The sequence below is a fragment of the Dipodomys spectabilis genome, unplaced genomic scaffold (genome assembly GCF_019054845.1).
Source record: "Dipodomys spectabilis isolate Male_0828 unplaced genomic scaffold, ASM1905484v1 ptg000125l, whole genome shotgun sequence".
NCBI lineage: Eukaryota > Metazoa > Chordata > Mammalia > Rodentia > Heteromyidae > Dipodomys > Dipodomys spectabilis.
The window spans coordinates 19,315,966-19,328,141 of record NW_024870802.1 but is presented as its reverse complement, the minus strand read 5'-3'; the positions used below and the strand labels follow the sequence as shown (position 1 = coordinate 19,328,141).

The 12,176-nt window shown below is 41.7% G+C and overlaps 1 protein-coding gene across 1 annotated transcript in view; it reads left to right on the top strand.

Moving 5' to 3' along the window:
• The first annotated feature begins 1,872 nt into the window (after window positions 1–1,872).
• Kif11 (kinesin family member 11) overlaps window positions 1,873–12,176 on the top strand; it is a 57,722-nt gene continuing 47,418 nt past the window's right edge. Inside the window, exons 1-6 of the mRNA XM_042689271.1 lie at window positions 1,873–2,185; window positions 8,762–8,894; window positions 9,131–9,228; window positions 9,314–9,392; window positions 10,709–10,894; window positions 10,991–11,115. Coding sequence (XP_042545205.1) covers window positions 2,109–2,185; window positions 8,762–8,894; window positions 9,131–9,228; window positions 9,314–9,392; window positions 10,709–10,894; window positions 10,991–11,115 — 698 coding nt within the window. The 5' untranslated portion in view covers window positions 1,873–2,108. The remainder of the gene's footprint in view (window positions 2,186–8,761; window positions 8,895–9,130; window positions 9,229–9,313; window positions 9,393–10,708; window positions 10,895–10,990; window positions 11,116–12,176) is intronic.

Here is a 12,176-nt window from a genome sequence, read left to right as displayed (position 1 = left end):
GTGTGTACCAGCTAGGAAAAGCCTAGAGTTGTAACCAGAAATCTTCTCAGGGATAAAAGATGCGAAGAGTAAAAAGACCAAGACCAAGGAGCCAGACTTACAAAAGAAAAACTGAAACTCTGTAGCTTAGTAGTGAGAGATACAAAGTGACTCAGACTGCGAGGTCTTTAAGGCTTGGTAATGAGTTTGGATTTAATTCCAACTACAATGAGAAGGTAGTATAAGAAGGCATTTTTGGGGGGAGTGGGTCAGTCATAGGACTTGACCTCAGGGCCTGGGCCCTCCCTGTCCCTGACTTTTTTTTTTTTTTTTTTTGCTGAAGGCCAGTGCTCTACCACTTTGAGCCACAGCTCCACTGCTGGTTTTCTGATAGTGAATTGGAGGTAAGAATCTCACGGACTTTCCTGCCCCGGCTGGCTTCGAACTGTCGTTAGATCTCGGCCTCCTCAGTAGCTAGGATTACAGGCCTGAGCCACCAGGGCCCGGCTAACGATCTCTTTATTTTATAAAGGATATATCCCCAGCAGAATAGAGCAGTGGGGGCAGGGAGAAGAGTACAAGCTGTTAAACTCGTTAAGGAAGCCGATAACAGGAATTCCGGGTAGAGATAAAAGCCTGGCACGAGGGTGGTGGCAGAGGAGACGGAACAAAGAGGCCTGCGCTAGACAGAGAGGAGCCGATGGTTCTAGTTACTGTCCAGATGAAAAAGATGAGGGCAGATGTAGGAGGGTAAAGAGACGTCTGCGGTAATTTATCGGTAGACAGCGGGCGGTGCATGACGGGCAGGGCCTGAGGTCTCACCCGCAGATGCGTTTAAGTGGAGGAACGCGGGCGGGATACCAGGGCTTTCCACTGCGCCCGGCCATGACATAGATGAAGCGAAATTGCCATTTGAGGTCCCACGGGGCTCAGTGTAGCCCAGAAGTGCAGCTCGGGGAATCGACCACAGACAGACGCCTGGGGCAGAACTTTCTGGGCCAGCGACCTCACACCATAAATGACTCGGTTACCCCCAATCACAGTCAGGACGTGTCCCGCGAACCTTCGGAAAGCCGAAGGTCACCGAGGCTTGCAACCTGTGCGCCTACGGAAAGCCGGAGGTCGCCGGGGCCTGCGCGCTAACGGAAAGCCCGAGGCTGCCGGGGCCTGCGCGTCTACGGAAAGCCGAAGGTCTTCGGGCCCAGCACGCCTACAGAAAGCCCGAGGTCACTGAGGTCGGTAACACCTGTGAGCGCGAGGCACACCGGGATTTGTAGGCCGAAACGGTGCGCATGCGCAATCTCCTCCTGAAGCCAGGCACGCCAATCCCTCACCACACACTCGCGACTGCGCGGGTCCTGGCAACGTAAACTCTATCTTGTGCTTTTCGCTGGGAATCATTGAGCTGTGACTTTCCCTCATCAAAGGATAAATCTAAAGTCTTTCACAGGATATCCAATGTCTACTTAACGAAAACTATTCTAGATGCTGTCTCAGGGAGCGTCCCTTGGAAGTTAACCTTGTGGGTTTATTTCCATTTTCTAATCTTGATAACTCTGACCTTTCGTAGATGCTTACTATATGAGCGGGTCTATACTATTTACCCGCGTGATCTCATTACTTTTCCCCACCACCCTCTGAGACAGTTATTACCGTTTTATCTTTCTGGTGAGACAACCTAGGTTTAGCGACTTCATTTCACTTGAGCGAAACCACACAGATTGGACACAGGAAGGCAACTCCGCCCCTCCCTTCCGGCTACAACTTCTGCGCAGGCGCGGATTCAGCGCCCGTGTAAGCCACGCCCCCGAGGCGGGACTCCGTTGACGACAGCGCGTTCCATGGTGCTTTGCGCACCCGCGTTGCTATTGGCTTGGCAACTCCGCTCATTTTTCAAATTGAGGCGCACAGTCGTTACTCGGTTTCTGCGCGCCGACGAAATACGAGTTTTGGTGGTTCTGGCGGGGGGCTCCCTGTCGCTGCCGCTCGAGCTCCGGGTGGGAAGTGACGGGGAACGCCGCGCTACGCACGTCGATCCTTCGGGCCGTTCCAGCGCTCGGGGCGGGGAGGTGGACACCCGAAACGCCCTTTTTCTTTTCTTTTTTTAAATTCTTTGGACCTGGACAGTGATGGCGTCCCAGCCAAACTCTTCTGCGAAGAAAAAAGAGGAGAAGGGGAAGAACATCCAGGTGGTGGTGAGATGCAGGTAGGGAAGAGCGAGGACGAGAGCGAGTCTGGCGGGCCTCGAACGCCGGGCCTTTTCCGCCGGGCTGCCTCCCGGAGGCCGGCCGTCCGCCCAGGGGAGTTGTTTGTTTCCCGGGTCGGTTCCTCGGTTCCTGCGCATCTCATACCAGTTGCTATGAGATGCAGATGAAGAATGTGTGTGTTCGAGGCAGTGGTTAAACTGCTAGTCACAAGAAAAACGCGATAGTCGCTCCTCCTTTTCCTGAAAATTGCGATCCTATTTTCTTTTTTTGAATGGATGTTGACTTAAGTGACACTTTCTGGTGCTGGTGTCAGTTTGTAAATCCGGACGCAGGACTGTCATTCCCCTGGCTCTCTTGGTTTGAGATGCAATATGTTGTGCATGTTTATCAAACACGTAAGTGTGACTTTATTTTTACCATAGCGGGTTCATAAGGATGAGGAAGAGTGAGGTGCAGCTGCAGCTTCTACTTCACCGTCCTCTTTGTCTGTAGATCCAAAAGTCAGAATTTTAGGAGTGAGGATGTGTGTGTTGGGGGGAGGGCGCGCAGTGGTGAGAGGAAGGTCTTCAAGTCTCCCTTGACTGGTTCCAAAAAACTCGGATTAAAAAATGTGTTTTGTTTTGTTTTTTTTTTTAAAGAAACGAAGGCTTGCTTTGTTTCTCAGGTTGCCCTTGCGTGGCTGGCTCTCACTCCTGTGTTTCCTACTTTTCAATTTTAAAATTAGCTAGTAGAGGGGAGGAACAAAGTTTTCGAAACTGCTGCTTAATTGGTGATTCCTTTATTCCTTTTCCAGGCGCTTTGTACAGCCCATCCCTGTACGTGTGCTTTGTGTATCTGCTTTTTCTTATTGTTTAAATTGATTATTGCATATTTTTGTAAATGCAGAAGTATCCTAAAATTAAAAGGTTATTTAAACAGTATTAGTAGCAACAAAATTTCTTAGGTGATAAACCAAGCTTTGATGACTTGAGATGTGGGTAAGAAAGGCAATCCAAGTTTTTAAAACTTGTCCAAGTTTTTAAACTAGGTGCCAGTGAGGAAATTTGGTGATAATCTTAACGCCTAGTCAATGACAACTGCTGGAGCTTTTGGTTACTTACTTTGAAGACTTCGTCTCTCTCTTTTCTTTCTTTTTTTTTTTTTTAACCGGGTACTGGGGTTTAAACTCAGGGACTCCACTTTGTTAAGTACACTCCCAGTCCCTTTTGACTTTAGTTATTTGACAGGAGCCATTCTTGGACTATTGATCTTCCTACTTCTAGATAAGCTTCTTCATAGCTGGGATGACTGGCACACTCTTGCTAATTGAGATGGAAATCTCACTTTTTTTTTTTCCCCTCTAGCTAACTTTTTTGTTGGACTGTTCTCAAACTGTGATTCTCCGAATTTCTATCTCCCAAGTAGCTATAATTACAGATTTGAGCTTTCACTCTGGGTCATAAAGATTTTTTTTTTAATTAGAAGATTTATTTTTAATTAGAATAGTTGACAAAATCAAATTTTTACTTCAAAAAAGCTTAATAGGAAGATTTTAAGAAAGCTTAAACTGGACAATATTATTTTTCTCTTTGTACTTTCAATTTTTTAACTTTTTGCTGTCTACAGAATATTTTAGGCTTATATAAAACTATGAAACATACTGTAACAAACATTTGTGTATCCATTATCCAAATTAAGCAGTACAACAATTATTGTAGCTCTCTTTCACCCATGGTTTACCTCATACATTCAAGCTTTGTGACTTAGAAGTAATTTTGTTTACATTATAACCAATGAAAAGTGCTTAGATTGTGTCTAATATATACCCTAATTTTGATACAGCTTTTTTTCTGCTTAGACTTCAAATATCCTTCTTGGTTCAAGTCTGTCATTCAACCTTAGTAATAAGCAACATATGGGGTTTTCAAGGCTGGGCACACCTTTCTTTAAAAGGTCTAGATGAAGAAATATTTAATGAATACTCTTTCTGAAACTCTCCAGTTATTCCTAGTTTTTAAATGTGTATAATATAGAACTTACATTTTGCTGTTGTCTTTTGAGACAAGGTCTTTCTGTATAGCCCACGTAATGGTCTTGCCTCAGCCTCTGGAGTGCTGGGATGACAGGTGTACAGTATACAGTTGAATGATATTAATTACATTCATAGTAATGTGCAACCATTTCCAATGTTCATTTCTATCACTCTTTTCATCTTGAGAAATTGAGATTATGGACAGAACAATAATTTCCCATTTCTCTTTTTCCTAACCCCCTAAAAATTACCATTCTAATGTTCATTTCTGATTTTGTCTAAGTATCTTATATAAATGAAATAATGTATAGTATTTATCTTTTTTGTGTGACTCATTTATTTCACCTATTATTATTATTATGTTTTGTTGTTGGTCATGGGGCCTCTACTCTGGGCCTGGGCGCTGTCCCTCATTTCTTCAGCTCAAGGCTAGTGCTCTACCACTTGAGCCACAGCACCACTCTGGCTCTTTCTGCTTATGTGGTCCTGAGGAATCGAACCCAGGGCCTCATGCATGCAAGGCAAGCACTCTATCACTGAGCCACCTTCCCAGCCCCGTTTCACCTACTATTATATCCTCAAAGTATATCCATATTGTGGCATATGTCAGAAAAGCTTTCCTTTCCTTTTTTTTTTTTTTTTTGGGTCCGGTCGTGGGGCCTGAACTCTGGGCCTGGTCTTTCCTTTTCTTAAGCTACATAATAGTCTATTGTGTGAGTATAGCGCAATTTGTTTATTCATTTATTCGCTGATTGACATTTTGCTTCTGCCTTTTACCTATGTGAATAATGCTGCCAGGAACATGAGTATACAGATAGCTCTTTGAGACTTTGATTTTTATTTATTTTTTGGATACACACACCCACACACCCTAGGATTAGAATTGTTAGCTCATATAATTCTATTGTTAATTTTTTTTTTTTTTTTTGGTGCCAGTCCTGGGGCTTTAACTCAGGCCCAGGGGTGCCATTCTTGAGCTGTGTTGCTCAAAACCAGTGCTCTACCACTTGAGCCACAACTCCACTTCTGGCTTTTTTTTGGTGCTTAATTAGAGATGAGTCTCATAGACTTTCCTGCCTGGGTTGGCTTCAAACGATGATCCTCAGATCTCTGCTGCTGGCACTCAGCTTAACTTTTTTTGAGGAACCAAGTATATCTTTCACAATGGTTGTACCATGTTTTTGACAAAAGTGTACAAGTGCTTGAGTTTCTTCACATTTTCACCAACAATTGTTTTTGTCTTTTTTCATACAGTTATGATATCTGCACAATTCTGTTTATTACAATTTATTTATCTACAGTAATCAAGCACCAGCATAGGTGCCCATCAACAATTGACTGTTTTCTCTCTTTTTTTTGTCGGTCATGGGGCTTGAACTCTGGGCTTGGGTGCTGTCCCTGAGCTCTTCAGTTCAAGGTGAGCGCTCTACCACTTGAGCCACAGCACCATTTCTGGTTTTCTGGTGGTTTATTGGAGATAAGAGTTTCACGGGTGCTGGTGGCTCACACCTGTAATCCTAGCTACCCAGGAGGCTGAGATCTGAGAATCATGGTTCAAAGCCAGCCCAGGCAGGAAAGTCTGTGAGACTCTTATCTCCAATAAACCACCAAAAAACCGCAAGTGGCACTGTGGCTCAAGCGGTAGATCGCTCACCTTGAGCTGTAGAGTACTGGGACAGCACTCAAGCCCAGAGTTCAAGCCCCATGATGACCAAAAAAAAAGAAAAAGAAAGAGAGTTTCACGGACTCTCCTGCCTGGGCTGGCTTTGAACCGAGATCCTCAGATCTCAGCCTCTTGGGTAGCTAGGATTACAGGTGTGAGCCACCTGTGCCTGGCTGACTGTATTCTCTAATATGTAGAATCTAGATCTTAAAAAGTGATAGTGAATGCCGAAGTGGTGCTGTGGCTCAAGTTGTAGAGCGCTAGCCTTGAGCTGAAGAGCTGAGGGACAGCGCCCAGGCCTAGAGTTTAAGCCCCACAACAGACCAAAAAAAAAAAAAAAAAAGTTTAAATAAGGGCACTTGACTTTAAGGACACAATATAAATTACTTTTATGTTGTGTTGGTTGTAGAACAACTTTGTGAAAGGAGGATCCATGGTAGCTTTGTTTCTGAGGATCCATAGTAGCTTTGTTTCTGTTTGAGGAGAGTTGTTACTCAGAATAAAAGAGCAGGAAGTGGCTCTGTGGCTCAAGTGGTAGAGCACTCATCTTGAGCTGAAGAGCTTAGGGACAGGGCCCAAGCCCAGAGTTCAAGCCCCACGACTGACAAAAAACAAAAAAACAAAACAAAACAAAAAGAGCAGTGATATGGATCACTAATAAATTCACTTTTTTTTTTTTTGGGTCATCAGTCGTGGGGCCTGAACTCTGGGCCTGGGCTCTGTCCCTCAGCTCTTTAGTTCAAGGCTAGCGCTCTACCACTTGAGCCCCAGCACCACTTTGGGCTTTTTCTGCTTATGTGGTGCTAAGGAATCGAACCCAGGGCCTCATGCATTTGAGGCAAGCACTCCACCACTGGGCCACCTTCCTAGCCCAATAAATTCATTCTTGTACTAACATAAAATCTCAGAAAAAAAATATTCCAAAACTTACTTTGGTTTCACAGTAGCTGCAAAGCACAGGTGTGAATACAAACAATGGGCTAAGGCTATTCCTCAGAATTTGTCTATCTGTATTGAAAATCATAAGATCTAAATCTCCAGTAACTAGGTGACATACATGCAAAGAGCTTTAGTTTACTTTAATTTGGGGATGAACATACATTTGTAATATGAGGAGGGTTCATTGTGATATTTCCATATATGCACACAGTGTATACTTGAAACAAACTCCCCTCCCCTCAGTATTTCTGTTCCTTCTCTCTTTTCAAATAGCATTTGGTGGATTTCAGTATGCTGTCTTTATATATATGTTTTAATTTCTTTCAATCCTTATCATCCCTCTATTTCATTTTCCCCCTCCCATCTACCACCCACTGATTTCTTCCTAGACACAGTCTCCTTTTGCATTCATGTCTCACTACCATTGTTATTATCATCATTATTATCATTTTGAGCTTGTTCTTCACAACTGAGCAATAATGTGATATTTCTGAGTTCAGTTTTTATCTTGCTCAACAGGAGGAACTCTAGTCGGTGTATTTTCCTGCAAATAATATAGTTTGTTTTTTCTTTATGATTGAGTAATAGTGTGTGTGTGTGTGTGTGTGTGTGTGTGTGTGTGTGTGTGTGTGTGTGTGTGTGTGTGTGTGTGTGTGTGTGTGTACTTTATCCACTTAGCTTCTTCTACAGTTTGGCTACCACAGTTTGGCTATTGTGAATAGAACTGCAGTAAACCTGGGTCTTTCTCCTTTTGATATAAGCCTAAAAATGTATAGAGGGTTATAAAGTAGATTTATTTTTAGTTTTTTTTTTTTTTTTTTTAAGGAACTTCCATACAGATTCTGTAGTGGTTGCAATAGTTTCTATTCCCACCACTTTAGTCATTTGATTTTTTTCTTTTTTTTTTCTTTTCTGTTAGTCATAGGTCTTGAACTCTGGCCTGGGCGCTGTCCTTGAGCTCTTGAGCTCAAGGTGAGCACTCTACCACTTGAGCCACCAGTGCTACTTCTGGTTTTCTGGTGGTGAATTGGAGAAAAGGGTCTCATGGATTTTCCTGCCCAAGCTGGCTATGAACTGCAGTCCTCAGAGCTCAGCCTCATGAGTAGCTAGGATTATAGGCTTGAGCCACCAGTGTCTGGCTGGGTTGAATTTTTGTATAACATTACTGAAGTTAACAAACTGTGATCAGAAGAAATCATACACTTTTTGTTTGTTTGTTTGATTAGTCTTGGGGCTTGAACTCAGGGCCTGGGCATTGTCCCTGAATTTCTTTTTTTTTTTTTTTTTTTTGTGAGTGGTAGGGCTTGAACTCTGGGCTTGGGTGTTGTCCCTGAGCTCTTCAGCTCAAGGCGAGCGCTCTACTGCTTGAGCCATAGCACCACTTCCCGTTTTCTAGTGGTTTACTGGCGATAAGAGTCTCACTGACTTTTCTGCCCAGGCTGCCTTTGAACCATGATCCTCAGATCTCAGCCTCCTGAGTAGCTAGGATTACAGGCGTGAGCCACCGGCACCCGGCTGTCCCTGAATTTCTTTTGCTCAAAGCTAGCACTCTACCACTTGAGCCACAGCACTACTTCTGGCTCTTTCTGTGTATGTGGTACTGAGGAATTGAACCCAGGGCTTTATGCATGCTAAGCAAGCACTCTACCACTAAGCCACATTCCCAGCCTAGAAACCATGCACTTTCTAATTAGAGATATCTGAAGACAATAATGGGTTTGAAATACTTTTTTCTGGAAGTTTAGTCATTTTTGTGTGATCTATGTGAATTTCCTGCTTCTCAGTCTTGACAACTTGAATGTTATTCATTTGGTGACTTAATCACATGTGCCGGCAAGAGGTTAGCTCAAGGACAGTGCTCAGGCCCTGAGTTCAAGTCTCAGTACCAGCACACAAAAAAAGAAAATGTCACTGATAACCAGCCAAGAGTACTTGAATAACCTTTGATATTTCTTTTTATAGGCCATTTAATTTGGCAGAGCGGAAAGCTAATGCCCATTCAGTAGTAGAATGTGATCATGCACGAAAAGAAGTTAGTGTGCGAACTGGAGGACTGACTGACAAGAGCTCAAGGAAAACATATACTTTTGATATGGTACTTACTTTCTTCTTTCTGGGTGCTATTTCTAATTCTCCACTGATGTGAAGTAATCCTAATATATGTGTTTCTCTTGGAATATGGTGACATATACCTATATAAATTTTAATTGCCCCCTCAAGTTGTCAGAAGGACAAATTATTAAAATGAGTAATTTTGAATTTTGTTTTAATTGGCTTACATTAGTTATACAAGTTTTCTTTAAGATCTTTTTTTTTTTTTTTTTTTGATAGGTTTTTGGAGCATCTACTAAACAAATTGATGTTTACCGAAGTGTTGTTTGTCCAATTCTGGATGAAGTTATTATGGGCTATAATTGTACTGTCTTTGCGTAAGAAAACACTCTTTTTCAAGTTGATAAAAAAATTAGATGTATGTATTTGATTTTGATTTAACATTGCTGTTAATCTTGGCAGATACGGCCAAACTGGCACTGGGAAAACTTTTACAATGGAAGGTGAAAGGTCACCCAATGAAGCATTCACCTGGGAGGAGGTATTTATTGTTTATAACATATTTTTATTTCCAGTGTGGCAAAACTCTACCTTACCAACAACATAGTTTATTACAAGTATGTCTTGAAATATAGATTAGAGAAACCATGTCAAACATGAATTTAAGATAAACTGCTATTATGGTGAAATTAAGTATGGTAAGATTGCTGTTAAACACACAGCCTCACTGGGCAATACAAGATGAATACATATGGTTAAAGTGGTAAAGAGAGTGGTCTGCTGAGGTATACTGTCTCCTTATCTGTTTTTTTTTTTTTTTGGGGGGGTCTGGTCTTGGGGCCTGAACTCTAGGCCGGGGCACTGTCCCTCAGCACTTCAGCTCAAGACTAGCGCTCTACCACTTGAGCCACAGCACCACTTCCAGCTTTTTTTTCCCCTGCTTATGTGGTGCTGAGGAATCGAACCCAGGGCCTCCTGCATGCAAGGCAAGCACTCTACCACTGAGCCACCTTCCCAGCCCCATCCCTGAGCTTTTTTGCTCAAGGTTAGCATGCTACCACTTGAGCCATAGCTCTACTTTTGTCATTTTTGAGGGGCGGGGAGGAGACTTCCTCCCCAGTCTGGCTTCAAACTGCAATCCTCAGGTCTCAGCCTCCTGAGTAGGTAAGATTATAGGTGTGAACCATCAGTATATGGCTTGGCTAGTTTGTTTTTAAACTTACTTTGGTGTATAGCTGTCTCTTGGTATCCTTGGTGGGGGTGGCATGATGGTTCTGGATCCTTCCTCATACCAAAATCCAAGGGTGCTCAAGTTTTTTTTTTTTTGTCAAACAATATAGTATTTGCCAATAACTTACATTCTTTTTCATATACCTTAAATAATTTCCAAATTACTTATAATACCTAACACAATGCAAATGATATGTAAATAGTTATTTCACTGCATCGTTTAGGGAACAATGACAAGGGAAAACAGTGACTCAGTGTAGATGAAGTGGGTTTTCTTTTTTTCTTTTTCCCCCCGAATATTTTCTATTTACATATAACTGGGCATATTGGCACACAGTAGTAATCCCAGCTAGCTACTCAAGATGCTGGAGCAGGAGGGTCATAATTTCAAGGTCAACCTGAGGAACTTACTGAGACCCTTTCTCAAAACAGAAAAGATAAAAGCCATAGCATAGTGGAAGAACACTTAACTACCAAGCACAAAGTCCTGGGTTCAATCTTTAGTATTGCAAACAAATAAAATAGGAGTTCCTTGTTACATGTTTTAGCTACTGCAGTGAGTAGCATTCTTTACTATAATCTTTACTAATAGTATATATAATAATAATTATTGTTAATATGTTTTAGGATCCTTTGGCTGGTATAATTCCTCGTACCCTTCACCAAATTTTTGAGAAACTAAGTGCTAATGGCACTGAATTTTCAGTCAAAGTATCTCTGTTAGAAATCTATAATGAAGAACTTTTTGATCTTCTTAATCCATCTTCTGATGTATCTGAGAGACTGCAGATGTTTGATGATCCCCGTAACAAGGTAACTCAGTTTTGAGAATGCAATGTTTCTAAATTTTAATGTGTAAGTCTTTTAGGAAAAAACAATCTAATTGTTGTTCTTTTGATACTTGGTCAGAGGGCAGTGATAATCAAAGGTTTAGAAGAAATTACAGTACACAACAAAGATGAAGTTTATCACATTTTGGAGAAGGGGGCAGCAAAAAGGACAACTGCAGCCACTTTGATGAACGCATATTCCAGGTAAAAAGTTTCCCTAGCTCTGTTTTCCTTTTAAGTAAAAAAGTAGCAACTTAAGTCAAATTGGGGTGGGTCACAGTATTGAGTCACATATGAAGACTTGGTGCCTTGGTAACTGGCTTTGGATTTATAAAGAGGGCACTGATATTGAAGGAATATTGAAAGGAGCGCAATGATAAGTTGAAATAGACCAAAAATATTAAACTAACTTTAAGCAGAATTCTTTATTTCAAAGTAATTATATGCCAGACATGTTGTTATCACATCTGTAATCCTAGTACTGATGGTTGAGGGAGGAAGATCATGACTTCAAATCTAATCTGGGTTACATAAAAAGACAATGTCTCAAAAAACAAAATAATGAAATCATGCATGGAAGGCCAAATTAAAATGTGGTTGCTCTAGTCAATCTTGAGATGGTGTGCACAAAGACTAACTGCTCCTACCTTATGAAGATGGCTTCTTAGGCACTTAGGTGTAGCTCTTATTAACCTTTAGTGATGCATATGAAGATGGCTTCTTAGGCACTTAGGTGTAGCTCTTATTAACCTTTAGTGATGCATAGAACCTAATTTGCAATCTTTGGTTGCAAAGTATAAGAAATACTTTCTACTTCTAGCTTTTTACTGGTTAATTGGAGATAAGAGTATCATGGATTTTTCTATTTGGGCTAACTTTGAACCTGGATCTTGTGATCTCAGCCTCCTGAGTAGTTAGAATTAAAGATGTGAGCCACTGGTGCCCAGTATAAAGATCACTTTTTATTTTTTTATTTATTTTTATTTTTTGTCGGTTGTAGGCCTAAACTCTGGGCCTGGGCACTGTCCTTCAGCTCTTCAGCTCAAGGTTAGTGCTCTACTACTTGAGCCACAGTACCACTTCTGGCTTTTTCTGCTTATGTGGTGCTGAGGAATTGAACCTAAGACCTCATGCATGCGAGGCAAACACTCTACCACTGAGCCACTTTCCCAGTCCCAAAGATCACTTTTTATGACTGTGTTTGTTAAGAAAAAGAAAAATTAACTCTTCCCAAATCAGAGAGGATTTCTATGCCTATTTGCATT